Below are 18,046 nucleotides of genomic sequence, written 5' to 3'. Positions count from 1 at the left end.
ATTCTAATTTTGAGCTGGAATTTTGTATTTTGGCCATTTAAGTCAAATCTATTCCTTTATTTTAAGCTAGTATTAAAACTAACATAAATTAATTATGTTTCACCAAGTGATAACGCGAGGAATCAATTTCGATTACTAATTAACCTGTATCTCAAAAAATAGAGCTAATCAGCACCAAAATTTTATTTTTATTTTTTGGTCTGTAAACTATTGGGCAAAAAGACAACACATTATATTTTCACATTTTTATTCAAATTTTTTGTATGATACAAGCGACACAAACATAAGTATGATTTATGGAGGCACACAACTAACATAATATTGAAGATCAAATGTGTGCATGTAATGATTTCAGACAAGAACACTAACAACAAATTCGACTAGCAATACACTTCTACATTTACTTCATTCAATCTGTGAGGTAAAATTGTTCTTAGTTGAAATGTAAGCCAGTCAAATCGGACAAGAGTTCATTGCTATAGTATGCCTTGAATAAATTGTTGGGAACCCGAGTCCCAATCTGATTCCAAATCAAATGTTCCCTGCAGAAATTCAGGAATGTAAAGATGATGCACCAAGTCAAACATCTAATCTAAAAAGAGCCAATTGTTCTTGTGAAGTCAAATTTCTGTGATAAACTATCAACTAGTCAACTTTCTCTAATTGTCTCCTACAAAAAACCAGCCTAGTACCTCTATCTAAATCTTAAAATGTGCAATATGGTGAACGAAAATTAATATAATTTTCTTTCTTCTCAAAATTGTCGGCATACAAGAGCAATGGGGATCTTAACTACAGATATGGACTGATCTTTATGAAAGATCTGAAATGAAAAAACATATTTATAATACAGTGCTATTTCAAGCATTAACAGAGAAGCTTTCTTAAGCCCATGATTCCAGTACAATAATTTCCATTTCGTTCTCAATGAGAATCATATCATGTTGAAAAGTAAAGAAAGTAAATCTGTTTGTGTGTGACATTCTAAACATTTTCAATTTCTTATCTGTATCTATCTTATCCTTAAACATGAAGAATTCAAAGAATGTGCCTTCCCGCAGAAAATGCTCAAATTTGCTGAAAGGGTACCAGAAGTTCCCTTGATACGGTCCACATTTCGGACTTGCATTAACTACCAACCAGAAAAAAAGTAATTTTAAATTTATATTCACTCTAAAGATGATTGAAGAGGACAATGAAATACGTATCAAGGAAACATGCAGAAATCAAAGCAACAAAGAGAGGGTGAACAATTTGGAGTGAAAGAGTACAAAAAATAAGTGAGAAAACATTTGTGAGATGATTATTTGTCAAAAAGTAGAAGTTGTTCCAATTTTTTTTCGACAAAGAATCTTTCCTGCAATTATTCAGAAAAAATACCAACACCGTTCTATTGAATAAATGAAAATTAAATTTTTCTTGAGAAAGTGTCACAAAAGTTCAAGTTTCCACCATCTTATAGCTCTCTTTGTTGGTTCAAAACTCTAGAAAATTGATAACTATCACACTGTATGAGTTAATGAAAGGGAAGACATTCGAACCGACAAAGTTTAGATATCAAACAACATCATAAAAATTCTATATAGAATAATAAATAGTTCAGTGTGTTGTAACTGTTATGTTCATTAGAAAACACAATTATTTCTTTGTGTAATCAATCGGGCACTGAAAAAGGATGTTTCAAAAGTTTATCACAAAGGAACAGTAAGACAGAATATTTCCATTATGTTTATTGAATATTTCTCCAGAACACACTTAAATATTATTACTATATTACACCCAGTCTTCATTTTACAACAAAAAGGGCCGGGCTGTTCAATTCTGAATATTATGCGAATTTACTTCTTCAGCATGTCTAACTTTAAACCTTTTGAATTGATCTTCTGGTAAAAATAACAAATATGAATACTCAAAATTGACTGCCCATTGAAATTTGGAAAAAGATTACTCCTTAATCAAGAAATGCATTAAAAAGACCAGCGGATTTAAACCCTACAATAGTTCCATTCCAATGAACTCTCTCATTACCTCATGTCGATGACGCTAATATTTTTTTTCTTTCAAACATTATTTCCCTACCAACAATAAGACCAGCACCTCAATGTTATTAAAACGTCTAAATGGACCAACTTCCTTTCCTATATGTATAAAAAACACCCTCACTTTATCAAATACTCATAAAATTCATTTAAAAAACGCTCCAAAATTACTGCTGGTATCACAGCTCGATGCCAATAATTCAATTTAGCCATATAAAATTTTACCTAAAGCCGAAAGAGGATCAATTTTGAATTTCAACCTAAGTTAACGGGATTTCATCATCTCTTACTAATATTATCAAATATGTTTTACAAACTTTCAATTTACCTAGTCCAATACTATTAATAACTTCATCTTCTGCTAGAAAAGCAGAAATGAATAAAACGCGATTCAACTAATCCCTATAAGTACCAACCTTGATAATTTGAGGTACTGGTCTGCTTACTATCCGACCTAACTTATTATTACTTGACAAGTATCGCAGTTCGGTGAATTTCAGTACTGTCCCTTGTCTCCGTCAAATACTGGGACCTTTCGTCACACTGAGGTCAGAAGGGCCTGTGCTTACCACTCACTCTGTTTAGACACAGATAACGCAGATGCATTCTTTCTTCGTTTCTCGAAACTGTTCGACATCCCTAATGACTAGGTAATTTCGTTACAACAAAAAAAATTGAGCATTTACAATTCGCACCATTTGGTACGTCGCGTTTAACAAAAAACAAAAATGGCGAGGTTCTTTGGTTCGAAGCAGCAAAAATCATTTTTATTGCCTTCCATACACTAAAATTTAATTTCCTTCTCGTCGAACAGACTTTTCGAGAACACCTAGAAACGACTGCATCCGTGTAGTTTGCGCTGTATCATAACTTGACTCATCAATAACCAAAAACAATCGATAATTTTCTGAAAACTTCATCATACGTATACCAACTTCGGTTGACTTTATTTACATAGGGCGCCATTCGAAAAAAACATCTGAAAATAAAAGATAAAACAACAGACTAATAATAAAATTAGAAAAAAAAGAACATACTCCCGGTCTACTATGAGTGCTAGGATATCAAATATGCATAATCGCAGTTATACATATACATAACTCTATCACCGCACTGGTACGGTTTCACTAAAATTATTATGTACAAATAAAGGAACAAAACATTTCACTACATATTCTAATTCATCGATAAATATATTTTTTGGCGTTTCAAATAAACGAAACTTTCATGTTTTAAGTAACGAAATAAAAAAAAAACGTCATGATAAACTTTACATATACAAAAATTCAACCGACCATCCGGCCCGTCTGCCCTCTTAGGTCTCACTGGGGATGATCACGAAGAGTTACGAAACATCCAAGTCGGGTTTACTGCAAACATTGGTAGGAATCAAAGGTGCTTACAAGGTTATCGTCCAAAGGTTTCTGCTTCCGAACTTGTATCTGTCAATTTTCTCAATATATTTTACGATTTTACTCACCAAGAACTAACCTAATTTAACCTAACTTTAGATATTTGCAATTCTATTGAATTGAAATTTGATATTTTTGGGGGTATTCTTTGGACAAATGACATTTGTGGCTATGGTGAGACGATAGCTTAAAGATCAAAAATACCATCATCAACTTGTTCGGGAATATCACTTAACGTTATCTCTGTAAACACCCTTGAAGCTAAGAAAGAAAACCTTGACCAACAGAGATGTTTACAAGAGTATTAAGAACTTGCTCGGGGTACCCTTCCACAACCGTGCAAACACCTTTAAGGCTACCTAAATTTGCGACCTTGACGGGCAAACGAACCGAAAATCTCGGAGTCTATCTAAAAAGAAAACGCGGATCCAGCACCCGCAATCACTCGAGATTCGAAGACGACAAAAAAAAATAATAGGGAACCTTAGTAGGAACCGGACGGCCTTAAACGCCGCCCGGCGGAATCCGCCCCATGGCGCCCCCCGGCAGAGGGGCGCCGCGCGCGTACCGAATGATGCGAGATCACGACGCCTGCTTGACCACTATGACGCCGGGCCGGTGCTGTTGGCCGTGGTGGCCCCTGAACTCGAGAAACGTGTTCATCTCCGCCTGCAGGTGGTCGGCGGACGTCGTCATCGGCCTCTTGGTGAGCGCCAGCGGCACCTCCTGGGGCCGCTGCGGTTCCTCGCCGAACATGTGGTCGCCCTCCAGGTGCCTGATGGCCTCGACGATGGTCTCCAGGCTCTGCCGCGACCTGCTGGGCAGGAAGCGACCCGGGGCTGAGGTCTCTTCGGCGTGGGGCGAGGGGAGGCGTTCCACCTCCACCTTGGGCTCGGCCTTGATGGCGGCCTCGAGCACCGAGGGTAGCCGTTGCTGTTCGGGGGCGTCGAAGTGGGGCTCCGTCGGTTCGGGGGAAACTGTCCTGGATCGAACCGGCGAACAGACTACCGTCTGAGTGTGGCCGACGGTGGGGATGCTGTCCGCCGCGACGAGCTGGAGCGATAGGTCGTCGTTGTCCTCCACGTGGTAGACTTGGGTCTGGCCGAGCTGCTGTTGGAGCTCGTACAGTTGCACCTCCATCTGCTGGACTTGCTTCTCGAGTATGGCGCGGAGGCTCCTTTCCTGTAAAAGGGCAAAGGGAGATTAGAGTTGATGGTAAAAAGTGTGAGAAAAGATCTAGTCCAGGAGCCAGGTGCAAATTTGGTTGATTATTTCCTCTCGAGAGATACTTGGTGAGATGCATCAGTAATAAAAAGCCTCGTCAACGTCAGCTACGACTCGGCTGGGGGGGAAAGCGGCGGCAGCCCCCCAAACACGAAGAAAAAAAACACATTCAGTCATTTCCCCCCAACTGAAAATTTGTCAAATTGTAGCTAACCCAATATCTAGAAGAAAAAATACAATCAGCTGGCTATAGCATAGTGTATTATACGTCAGCCGGTGCCTCAAACATGAAAAAAAAAATTATATTTTCAATGACAGCTCTGACAGCGACTCTGATACTGAATCAGAGAGTGGAAGTAACTAAATATTATTGTGCAACATGTGGAGAAAGTCCTTTTCTCGCGAGTGTGGCACTCTCTGATTCATTATATCAGAGTCGCTGTCAGAGCTGTCATTGAAAATATTTTTTTTCATGTTTGAGGCACCAGCTGACGTATAATCCACCATGCTATAGCCAGCTGATTGTATTTTTTCGTCTAGATATTGGGTTAGCTACAATTTGACGAATTTCCAGTTGGAAGGAAATGACTGAATGTATTTTTTTTTTCTTCGTGTTTGGGGGGCTGCCACCGCTCTTCCCCCCAGCAGAGTCGCAGCTGACGTTTACGAGGCATTTTATTACTATTATCTGATGCATTCTACTAATTACCGTTGGAGAGGAACTTGGTCATGTATATCTGTTACTGGCTCCCGGACTAATCGTATTATTGACACATTGATGATTATGTCTTGTATGATTCGGTGACATACGACAGTTGATAAGCACTATAAAGCAATGCAACTAATGGTGGCTGCATTTATATGTTCATGTCACCGAGTCATTGAAGGCTCTAATAAGAAGTTGAATCCACTAAATAGCCCTGTTAAAATTTGTCAGAACAACAAGGTGCCTCGACAAAGTTATTGAAACCATTTATCAGATGTATTGTTTTATACATCTTGTTCTAAGCCATAGAACATAAAGTTTAAGGACACAGATATAAAAGTGAACGACAGTCTCTTCATGACATTGACAGGTGACACTAATGACAGAACTTCACGAATACCAACCGTAAGAAAATCAAACCGTTTCCTGAAATCCACGAGATCGACGTACGTCAAGTCGAAACCGGTTTTGTCATTTCGGAAAAGATCTTAGCCGCTTACCTTCTCCAGCTGTCTCTTGATCTCTGCGGAGCTGTCGTTGGAGGCTGATCCGGTGACGGTCAGAGCTATGAGACCGACAGGGGAGGGTTCGGTGGCGCTATCCTCCTCCATCGCTTTGGTAGACGTCGGCATTATAACTTCCGGCGTCTTTCGTTTCTTGGGCGGCAGCTCGCCTCCTTCGTGCTGATTGACCAGCCTCTTCAATTGACAGTTCTGTGACAGCAGTCTCGTTTTCTCCTGCTCCAGGTTGTAGATGTACTCGGCCGTCTGCTGAAGGATGGCAGCCTGGTAAAGATAAAAAGAAGGGGTTAGTTTTGGTTTTGCAGCAAATTGAAATACACAATTAAAAAATTTCCATGGTACTAGTGATAAGCCACAATTTTATTGAATTTGGTAAAGATATTCCAATTCAAATTTTCATAATGTGATATGCTAATTTTGAATGCAAGATGATATCTTTGCGGGAACAATGCTCGCTTGTTTTCTCCAGAAATTTTGGTACACCACTGCTATTTCAGAAAAATGTGAAAAGAAACTTTGGTCCAGTGCTACTCTTGTAGTTTTGTCCTTGCTACAGATTTTGAACAAAAAATTCTCTGGTAATCCTTAGGAAAACCCATTTTTTTTTAAAGATCCAGTTAGTTGTGTTGAATAAATTAATTATAAGTTATTTACCCAATCTGTTGCGAAGACTTATGAAAATTCTATAAACTGGTATAAATCACCACAAAAAAAATAAGTCTAGAAGAAATAACCTGTACCTCGAAAACAAATCGTTTCCGGGCCCATGTTCAGAGACTTTTATTTCTTGAAATTATCCTTTGTACTATTAATTGAGGAACACGTGTATTTCTAAAAAATTAAAATTCAAGCCCTCAAAAAAATGGTTCGACTTGAATGACACTTGGAATTATAAACAATGAATAGTAGATAAGTATCAAACTTATTATTATTTAATAATATTTCATTGCATAGATTACTTTCATTCATTACTTTCCAACTATAGCAAACTGTTAGAGGTTAGAATTCAATGTTGATAAAATTTCCAATTTCCACTAATCTTTTTATGTTTATCACAAATTATTTTGTTTAATTATCGAGTAAAAGAAAGAATTCAGTGTTGTTTTGAATGCAGAAACTATAAGAGATGTTTGCATCAAATTTGGGAGAAAAAACATTGTTCGAGAAAGCGATCCTCAAATTTTAAAGGCAAAAAAATTAAACAACAAAATTTCTTCTTCCTCGAAATTTCCCCAAGGTTTATCACCATCCGACCCGGAAAAGACCCTGGGCGCGCGTCCGAAACCGTCGTGGGGGACGGCAGGAAGTAGCGTCCTGCCTTGGTACGCGACTCCGCAAACATAATTCGCTCAAATTGCCGCCATTCAATTAATCGACGGCCAAATTGCACGTTCCGTCATCGGTGCAGCACGCACGAACGCCGCTGCTGCTCGAGGGAGAAAGAGACGAAGAAAGGAGAGAGAGACGGACGGAGAACGCGAAAAAAAAACCTGTAAGGTAACCGGCGACTCGCAGACGTTCAACTTCTATAAATAGAATTCGCGGTACGATAGTACTACTAGAACAACGCGGGACGTGGTGTTGGTTCGCTAGATCCAGAAGGCCGCGGTCGCGAATTGCTTCGCCTGGTACCGACGTAAGACGAGGACGGAAGATCCTACGCTCTTTGTCACTTCGCCCGGCCAAAGAGAGAAATAAGTATGCAGTAGTGATCTGTCCAGTTTGGACTTAAAAAGCTTGAAAATTATGTTTTTTCTCTTCTTTAACATAATTGAGTAAAACAATCGGATTATGCGGATGAACCATCATTTTAAGTTCGAATGCGCCCACGCCCAAAACTAACGGGTGTTTTTTTTTCGAGGTATATAACTTTAAGTTGGCATTACTGTTCAAGGTGGCGACCGATTCAACAGCTGTCAAGTGATTTATTCTCAGTTTGGTTTGGCAATTCATCGTGAATAGACTCACGCCTGAACAACGCTTGCAAATAGTGCAATTTTATTTCGAAAATAATGGTTCTGTGCGGAATACGTATCGCGCACTACGTCCATTTTATTTTGTTTAGCGATGAAGCGCACTTCTGGTTGAATGGCTACGTCAACAAACACAACTGCCGCATTTGGAGTGAAGCTAATCCTCAAGTGTATGTCGAAACACTGTTACATCCACCGTTACATCCAGCGCTTTATGGGCTGGTGAAATCATTGGTCCGTACTTCTTCAAAAACGATGATGGCCAGAAAGTTACAGTCAATGGTGATCGGTATAGAGCCATGATTACTAACTTTTTCATTCCTGAATTGAACAACCATGATGTCCAGGAGCTGTGGTTCCAACAAGACGGCACAACATGTCACACAGCTCGTGCCACAATCGATTTATTGAAAGACACGTTAGGTGACCGCCTAATTTCACGTTTTGGACCTGTGAATCCGCCTCCAAGATCTTGTGATTGAACACCGCTAGACTACTTTTTGTGGGGCTATGTAAAGTCATTGGTCTATGCGGATAAGCCACAAACCCTTGACCATTTGGAAGACAACATTCGCCGTGTAATTGCCGATATCCGGCTACAAATGTTGGAAAAAGTCATCGAAAATTGGACGTCCAGATTGGACTACATCCGAGCCAGCCGTGTTTATTGCAATTTAAAGTTCTATAGCTCTAAAAAAAAACACCCTTTAGTTAGCAGCACCCCCTACGGCAGTTGAAATCGCTTATTTACGATATTTTTCGGAATTTCTGACAGTATTGGTAACCAGACAATTTATCAATAACATAGACGAGCTGGATCTAGTACTATAATCTGACAGAACACGCCAGGATAGGAAATATTAATAGGTTATGGGCCTTCGATGTCCAGTTGTCAATACATCATGCTGATTGCCGATTATAAAACAGGGTGCGATTATAATTGGTCCACAAAGGTTGTGTTTTACATTCCAAAAAAGTTGAAAATTATAATTTCGATATGAATATCAGAATTCAACATAAGATTTCAACAGCAAATAAACATAATGCAATTGTGTTCAAAATACAAATGCTATTGCGGGATTCCATAGAAATTAAATTCAAGGCGATAACATACTCGCTTCTTTACTAAATCAATTGTGAAACCCAAACGAAAGCCAAATTTCTGGTAAGATAACGTCTATTGGGTCTATTTGTGTCCGATACAAAATCAACAGAAACATGAGTTCATTCAACATACTGTCTTATCAGTTGGAGGTTTTTCTTTGATTTATCGGTATCGACTGTTTCTTACTCCAGCTGTTCCATTCGTCAACATCGACTGCAGAAGTCGTTGATACTGAAGGGACAACAGTTACTAGGGTTGGAAACTTCAGCCTATATCTGTTCTCTTTTATTTTGGTAGTCTATTTCTGTCCAATGCCGTTCCGTTCACCGCAAAGAAGGTCAACGATCCCATAAATAAAGGGGGAGAGAGATGACAATTCAAAATTTAAGGGTTATGTTTATAGCCTTCCTGAAAAAATATAGAGTGCTCTGAATTGGAGGTAGAAACGAAAATTCTTCTGAAAATTTGAAGAAAAAAAGGTCTACAATACAAGGGATTGCAAATGCGTTTTGTTTTTGAGATACAGAGTGTTAAAGTTTTTTTTTTCAGTTTTTTTTACGCATAGCATCTGTATTTCACAAGATATTAAACTGAAATTTGACATATACATATGTATATTAAAATACGTGATATGCCAATTTCTATAGCAAATCCGAAAAAGAGCCACGAAAGAGCGAGTTTTCGAACGCATGAGTGTTGGAATTGTCTTCTGCAACGAGTATTAGACGATATTTTCTCTATTTTAATCAAGTTTTGTGAAATAAATATTGTCGAAATTCAATGAAAAATTCAGTTTATACATCCTAGTGATTTTTGTATTGTATCTTGGCAGTTGGTGTGACTGTTAAGTAAATTGACAAATTATTTGAGTTTGAATCGCACATTTCGAATGAGGAATAGTTATTTATAATACAAGTGCAGAAGGCATTGATATTCTTCCACGAGTACAAAATTCAAAAACGAGCCACGAAGTGGCGAGTTTTTGAATGAACGAGTGGTAGAATTAGACTTCTGTACGAGTATTATACATTATTTTCTCTAATTCATTGCATTTTTATTGAAATTAATAAAATATTTCCATAAATATCATTTAGTGTTTTTGCATTGAAAAATGTTGGTTGGCAGAACTGATATATGTAAGGCAAATTAATGAATTGACAGATAAAGCCGTGGCGGAAAGTTCGGAGTACCAACATATAGTAATAAAATATAACCATGAAAACTGTGCGTTTCTGATATATTCTCGCACGATTTTGTTCTACAAGATGTGGAAGAATGAACGGAATAACCACAGAATTAAAAAAATTAATTCTGAATTAAAAGAAATTGCGAATAATGTTGCAAATCATTTCACTTCATCCAAATTATATTATATTGACAATTGAGGTGTGTTGAAATTTTATAGGATCGGAAGCCAATGTAGACAACCACAAAACGAAAAACATAACTGAAAACAATACTGTAATTAGTGCATAACAGCACTGTTTTTAGTACTGTAGTGAACTCATTACGGTACTGAAATAGAAAAATTAATTATTTGTTTTGGAACTAAGTAGTTTTGGAACTTATTTTTCTCGATTAGTAGCAATAAAATTAAGAAATGTTTATTCATAAATAAATGATTCGATAGAATCGTATAATCGTCAAAAAAAAAGTAAGGCTACAAAAAACACCTTGTATCTCAGAAACGAAGCTTTTGAGGGGACAATGTTTCTCAAAATTAACCTAGAAATCTCTCGTTTCCTTTTGTACTTTCATTCAGGGAACACCTGTATTGTCTAATTTTCTTAGAGCAGTTAGATTTTTAAATTATGACCTTGAGTTTATTTCTTCTGAGATTTTTTGTCAATTATAGAGGCAATAAGTTCTTCAATAATATCTTTCCTTCATTAAAACAAAAATCGAAATAATTTAATTTTTTCATCGTAATTCATTATCGATTCATTCATCGTTGAACTGTTGTGAGGATATTTAAAAACAATTTTTCACATTTCAATGATGTTTTCCTTATTTTGTTGAATATCCTCCGAAAAATATTATTCCATGACTTTTAATTTATATCTACCACACTGTATATCTACCGATTAAACTGTTTTACAATCACCAAACGTTGCTTTACAATCGCAGGTAGTCGCGAAACCAATCTACAATCCTCTCGGTACCCCGCGATCGAACAAGTGCTCCTCTCCGATAAGTGTCGCCCTCACAGGCTGTCGCGTCGGAATGTCGAAGCTCCGCGCGATCCGGTATTCGCCATACGATCTCCTCGGCTTTCGGTCGATCCTAGCTACGACAACGGCACCCGGACCGCGCCACGACGGATGTGATGTAAACTCACGGACCCGCTGCTACGGAATTTAAAAGCCCGCCAACCGCATCCTCTCCTAGGTCGGAGGAGATTTAAACTCCCGACCAGCTGATTACGAACGTCCGTTCCGCTTTTGGACTTCGGAATTTTTATCTCGGATCTTTCTGGGGACTGTTTCCTTCCTTTGCTCGCTCTTCGCGGGTTACACTACCGCAATAGCGTATATGGGAAATTTGAATGGGTTATCCTGGAGCTATTTTAAGAAAAAGTCCCCTTGAACTTGCTTGTTGGAGTAAGAAAAAAATAGTTTTTCTTTGATATCTTGGAAACCACAAATGATATCTACATCGTGTTGGATGTAGATTGTCGGTTGTATAAAAATAATTAAATATGAAAATTTCATTCTATAATTCGGAAATTGAACGGGAGTTCGAAAAGTAAATGAAGATAATAATGTAGTGACTCTGTCTGTCCAAGAGGTGGCGTTAGGGGCGTGGTGCCACACTTTAATGCGGCCCCGGCGAGTTTAAGTGAGCCGCTGCGTTGCAGCAGAGTCACCTCTCCACTATAGTGTGAGAGAATGTTTTAAGCAGAGATCGCTGGATTGCCCAACTAATGAGTCCTCTAGCGAGCTCGGGCGGGACGATACTCCACTTAGGGATACTTATACTTAGGGAGAGGGGCGAGAGGGCGCACCTACATAAATTTTGGCTTGAAAACAGCTCGCTTAAATAAAAATACATAATTTTAAATGTTGTTTTTTTTTCCAGTTGTTTCTAGGATATCTAATACATTCTCAATATATGAATTCTGCTGGCCGCCCTAAAATTCGACATACTGAAATAACTATAAAATCAGCTGAACTATAATTCCACTTTACTTTGGCCACTCAAAAAAAAATCTGGCCCCTTTGGCCCCTCCTGTTTTTCAAAGCTGGCGTCGCCACTGTACTTAATACAAAGAAATAATAACATTTCTTTGTATCATGGTGTTCAACTACTTAACTACAAACTGGTGGCCATGAAATTCTAATTTTATTATTATCTTTGAAGAGCAACCCCCAAGAAATTCTTTAGATATTGAAGTTGCCGATCGAATGATGCTGGGTTATAAATAATCGACGAAAATATAGGGACATAATGTTCTTTCAACTTTCTCTGCTGCGCTAGTTATTATATTATTGTTATTCGTATTCATTTAGCGATAAGCGAGGAAATAATAAACCAGTACAAAATTTGCATTGTCATTTTTTTTTTCAAATAACAACCCAAACCATTAAAGTCTTAAAAAGCGTACGCGGCAAAATCACGACGACGACTTCCAAGAAAACCTCGTAAGTACATGTAACACCGCGTTACAAAATCCGACATAATCACTGACACATCATCGCCCTCCCCCCCCTCCTCATCACCACTCTGTTCTAAAATAACCCGATCGCGCCAAAGTTGAACACTCGTCCGCGCTTCGACGGATTAAAAATAACTTTTGTTGTTCCGGCGCAGCGAAACATCGGCGTTTCGCAAACCCACTCGCGCCGCTCAGGCTTGACCTTGGCCGCGAACGGCGCCAATGCCCCCCCGCATAACCCCCCTCCGGTTATGCATTTCGCACCGTGTGCGGTTGGTTGTTACCGCGGTTACGCGACGACGATCGGCGAAAAAAACAGATGGCGCTCGGTGCATCATCGTCGAGATTCGTCGGTCCTAGGGGGAAAGTGCTGGCGCAAGGATGCGCCCCTGGGGAACACCCCTCTGCTACCCTTACTTGTAAAACGTTTCAGAAGTACGGACAATTCTGGCAATTTGTAGAGCCTCATTTTTATGCAGTAGATAATAGTTCAGAGATTGTACGGGTGCAAGGATGGATACTTGTGGAACACCCCGATAGCGTTTCGAAATATTGGAGGCCCATTACTTGATAGTTAGATATGCACTCAATTAAAAGCATAACACAATATGTGCCATGGTTTAAATGCTTATCGAATTCATCACAAAATATCAGCATCTTTTGGAAGACATACTAGGAGGAATGTGATGGCGAAAGGATGTGTCCCTGAGGAACGCTCTGCTGCTACCTTTACTTATTCCAAAGTTTCAGATGTACCGATGATTCTGTCATCTGGGAATTGTCGAGTCAAATTTCTGTGGGGCAGAATAGTTCAGGAATTATACGGGTGCAAGGATGGATTCTTGTGGAACACCCCGTTACCGTTTCAAGAGACTGGAGGTCCATATCGCATAACTTGATCTTTAAATATGGATTCAGATTCAATCAAAACCAAAACACAATTTCTTCCATGGTTTAACTGCTTCTCGAATTCATCACAAAATATCCGCATATTTCAAAAGAAATACTAGGGGAACTGTGTTGGCGCAAAGTTGCGTCCTTGAGGAACACCCCTCTGCTACCCTTACTTGTTCAACGTTTCAGATGTACCAATGATTTTGTCAGCTGGGATTTGTCGAGTCCAATTTCTGTGGAGTAGAATAGTTCAGGGATTATACGGGTGCAAGAATGTATTCTTGTGGATCACCCCCCTAAACGTTTTAAAAGACTGAAGACCTACACAGCCTTTAATTGCTCTATAGATATACAATTATGTTTAGATAAAACCAAAACACAATAGCTTCCTTGGTTCAATTGCTTATCGAATTCATATCCAAATATCAGCATTTCTTGAAAGATAAGTGTTGCTTTTAAAGCCTTTATATACTGTATCCTGTCCTTGAAACCTTATTCCCTATAATGTTCTCATAGGTCTTTTTTAAGACATGTATTTTTCTCTAGAAGACGAATCGGTCTTCACCTGAAGTCCTTCAATTGTTACACGACCAAGAGTAGATGTGTGGTCTTGTCGACCGTACCACATAAAAATAACCTAACCACAAGGAATAGGCCAGAGAGCACCGGGCGAATCAACTTTTACTATCTCTCCGCTTTCGAATGAATGAAAACCCGAAGCTTGGAAAAATACGCCTTGACGTACCGGTCGCGAATGACATGCGAAACGCGACCGGCGTGGAAGCCTTATAAGGGTCGGATAAGGCTTCCACGCCGGTCGCGTTTCGCATGTCATTCGCGACCGGTACGTCAAGGCGTATTTTTCCAAGCTAACGGCCGGTGTGGTGCGCACCTATCCGAGATTGACGTTGGGACGGCAACGTGTTGTTACCGCTCGAAGGCGGAATTTACGCCACCGTAAAATGTGCATGTGCATATTCCGCAAACGCGCCACTTAGAGCCGGAATTACGGGTGATTTACGTCCGACTGTTATGTGTTTGTTTGTTTGCCCGCCCGTCGTTGGTGTAAACGCTATGGGTGGCATACTGGCTTTCATTCGCGTGGTTCGGACGTGTTTGGAACTTTCTACCTTGATTTGTCGAGTACTATTTTGCTTAATTTCGGTAGAATAGAACGGTGGTAGGATTGGGCGGGCACAAGAATAGGCTCTTGTGGAACACCCTCGTTCCCTTCTTGACCCGGATATATTAGACGTTCTATTTCAATACAACGAATCTAACAGCGAAGAATCGTCAGAGTAAAACGTATGCTTATGATAGATAAAATTTTGAGGCTGAGGAAGTAAACATCAGCCCTTGAAAACTGCTTTCATTTTGATCTTTTTTTTTTTGCCCTGCTTAAAAATTCTCAACGATATCATCTACCATATTAGTAAATCTGACAAAGTCCTTCGACAACGTGGCTATCACTTCATAAGAACCTCCTTGCCCAGAAGCTTGCTTTTTAGTCTGGCTAATTTGAGACATTTTGACGGTTCCCAAGTTTACAGTGAGCCAAGCTCAGCTTGTGTCAGCTGCATAAGTTCCACCAGAAGGATCTCTTATTTCTGAGCTCCCATTGCTGAACTGCTGCTCTTTTCTAAACTCTTAGAAGGTTTCAGATCCAGTTAGAGCGACCCTTTTTGAAAGTTCATAGGCTTGGCAAATCTGACAACGCGCTTGGAAGACGTGAAAACTGCCTTGACCAGAAGTTTTCTTCTTAGTCTGGCTAGTTTTGGACATTTGTATCGTGTCCAGTAAGCAGTCCAACAAAGTCCAACTCAGCTTGTTGCAGCTGCATGAGATTCTTTGAATAAGACCACTTGAGGAAGTCCAGTTCCAGTCTATCAGAAGGATCTCTAAATTCTGAGATCCCATTGCTGAATAGCTGCTCTTTTCTGAGCGCCAAGAAGGTTCTAGACCCAGTGAGGGTCACCAAAGTTCATCAACTTGGAAAACGTGACTATCATTTCATGAAAACTGCCTTGTCCAGAAGTTTGCTGCCTGGTCTGACTAGTTTTGGACATTTGTATCGTGCACAGTCAGTAGCCCAACAGTAAGTCCAGATCAACTCGTTGCATCTGCATGAGCTTCTTTGTGTGAGACGGAGAACCACTTGAGGAAGTCAATTTGTATTCCACCAGAGGCATCTCTTGTTTCTGCGATCCTACTGCTAAACTGCTTTTCCAAGTGTTTTTTTCGAAGCCCAAAGAAGGTTTCAGGTCAAATGGTTGTTACCCTTCTTGAGAGTTTATCGGTTTGTTCATAACTTTCGGTGCCACTATATATTGGCATAACAGAGATACTTTGTAGCTTCCAGCAAAAGTGTCGTGGTATTTCCCTCTCTTAGCTTAGCAAGAACGGCGATTCATGAATTGAGAGTAATCTCAAGACACTCTTGAGCACACATACAAACAGCCAGGGCTTTCAGCCACCACTCGAAGCGTTTATGTTTGTCCATCTATCGAAAGAACAGTTGGACAAACACTTTGGGCGGCGTATTCACTTCCGTTCAAGTGATCCTCTCTACCACTTGACACCTCGGCTCCGAACAAACATTGGAAGCGGCCGGTAAAACAGGTGTCGTTACGGTTTCATCGTCGGTGGCTTCGTCACGTGACGTTGGAAACGCGAGATGCACGGGCCTTCTATACGTTTCGCGAAACCCCCCCCCTCTTCCTCGCCGCGGGCATTCCGGTCCATCGGCATTCTGTCCGGTCGGCACAGCGGCCTTGAGAACAGCATTCCGCGATTCCCACAAGGGAATATCGCGGGAAACAAAAAGACGGTTTGACGACGACAACCTTCGAAGACCTGTAACACAGAGAGAAGGACGGATGCAAATGGATATTCGCCGGATATGGCCGATGAAAAAAAAAAAAAAAAAGACGACGGTGCTCGTTTTCTCTGTGCATATAGTTGTGTATATTCGTACGGGTGGAATGCACGTATAGTTTTCGTTATGACTCGATATTTTAATTGAAAAACCTTATGATCCATTCGAGAGAAAAAAAATTCCATTGAAAATGATCCATTCGTCCAGCGTCTGAATCTTTTCTCGGAAACTATAAGAGGTTCTTGTTCGAAATTTGGTACAAAAATCATTAGATATGACACATTTATTCTCCTAGCTCAAGAATAAGATCCGTGCAAAAAATTAAGGAAACGCAATTAAAAAAAATATTTTTCGAAAACTTAACGATATACAGGGTGGCCACTTTTTTAATGGGATTGTATTGGTAACTTTTAAACCATAAGAGTTAGAAGGTCGGTCAAGTAAATTATGTCATTTTGATTTTTCTTTTTTTCCCACTTCAATTCAAATATCATCAATGAACACACAATGTAATTCAACTGAAATCAGTTGTTCTCGATCAATTCTAGTGATCAATAATTTTTCTTTCGTTTGATTTTCTACACTCGATCGCTATGCAACGCGAAACACGCAATTTGACCAAAGAGGAACGTGCTCAAGCGGTAGTTTTGCGAGAAGAAGGGTGGACATATACAAGAATTGCAGAAAGGTTTGGGGTTTCCCAGAATGTTGCAGCGATTCAGGCAGACAGGTATGAATGTCCGAAGACCAGTACAGGGTAGACCACGGGTAACAACTGCCATTCAAGAACGTTACTTGAGAGTTTCTTCGTTGAGACAACGGTTTGCAACCCCTAGTCTCCTTCGAAATCAGCTTGAGCAAACTCATGGGGTGCAAATTAGCACTCAGACAATAAGAAATCGCCTCTGAGAATATGATTTAAGGCCTCGTGTCGCGGCAAGAGGCCCAGCTCTTACCCCAGCCCATCGAAGGGCGCGTTTGGATTTTGCGAGAGAGCATATCCATTGGGAAAGAGTTCTCTTCACAGATGAGTCTAGATTCTGCCTCTACCATTGTGATCGACGTTCCCTTGTATACAGACGTCCACATGAAAGATATGCTCAGTGCAATATCCTGAATACTACTGGTTTCGGGGGAGGATCGATTATGGTATGGGGTGGAATATCTTTGACTGCTCGCACAGACCTAGTGGTCGTTGATAATGGAGCTAAGAATGCTGATAGGTATATAAGGAACATTCTTGAAGAGTATGTAGTGCCATTTGCCCCATACATTGGTGAAAATTTCATTTTTATGGACGATAATGCCAGACCCCATCGTGCGCACATCGTTCAGGAGTACCTTGAAGAGGTTGAAGTCTCTCGAATGGAATGGCCAGCAAGAAGTCCAGATCTCAATCCGATTGAGCAGGTTTAGGACAACCTCAATAGAAGGCTGAGAAGTTCCGAAAATCATCCAGCTACTCTTAATGACTTAGGAATCCAACTCAGAGAAATCTGAGAAGGATTAGAACAGATAATTTTAAGATCAATCATTTTGAGTATGAACCGTCGTTGCCCAGCTGTAATTAACGCAAGGGGTGGAAATACCAAGTATTAAATCACTTATCAGCATTCCAGTATTTTGAAAATTGTTCATTTCT

At 39.8% G+C, this 18,046-nt stretch overlaps 1 protein-coding gene across 2 annotated transcripts in view; it reads right to left on the bottom strand.

The window, feature by feature from the left end:
- Positions 1-230: 230 nt before the first annotated feature.
- The window catches only part of LOC123683765 (transcription factor AP-4), a 127,023-nt gene continuing 109,207 nt past the window's right edge, over positions 231-18,046 (bottom strand). For both annotated transcript variants that reach the window (XM_045622650.1, XM_045622651.1), the window contains exons 3-4: positions 5,882-6,166; positions 231-4,633 (exon numbers count right to left, since the gene is read on the bottom strand). In XM_045622650.1, the coding sequence (XP_045478606.1) occupies positions 4,034-4,633; positions 5,882-6,166 (885 nt within the window). In that variant the 3' untranslated portion in view covers positions 231-4,033. The remainder of the gene's footprint in view (positions 4,634-5,881; positions 6,167-18,046) is intronic.

This window comes from Harmonia axyridis, chromosome 7 (assembly GCF_914767665.1).
Source record: "Harmonia axyridis chromosome 7, icHarAxyr1.1, whole genome shotgun sequence".
NCBI classification, from domain to species: domain Eukaryota; kingdom Metazoa; phylum Arthropoda; class Insecta; order Coleoptera; family Coccinellidae; genus Harmonia; species Harmonia axyridis.
The sequence above is the reverse complement of the archived record's forward strand: the minus strand, read 5'-3'. Positions and strand labels throughout refer to the sequence as shown.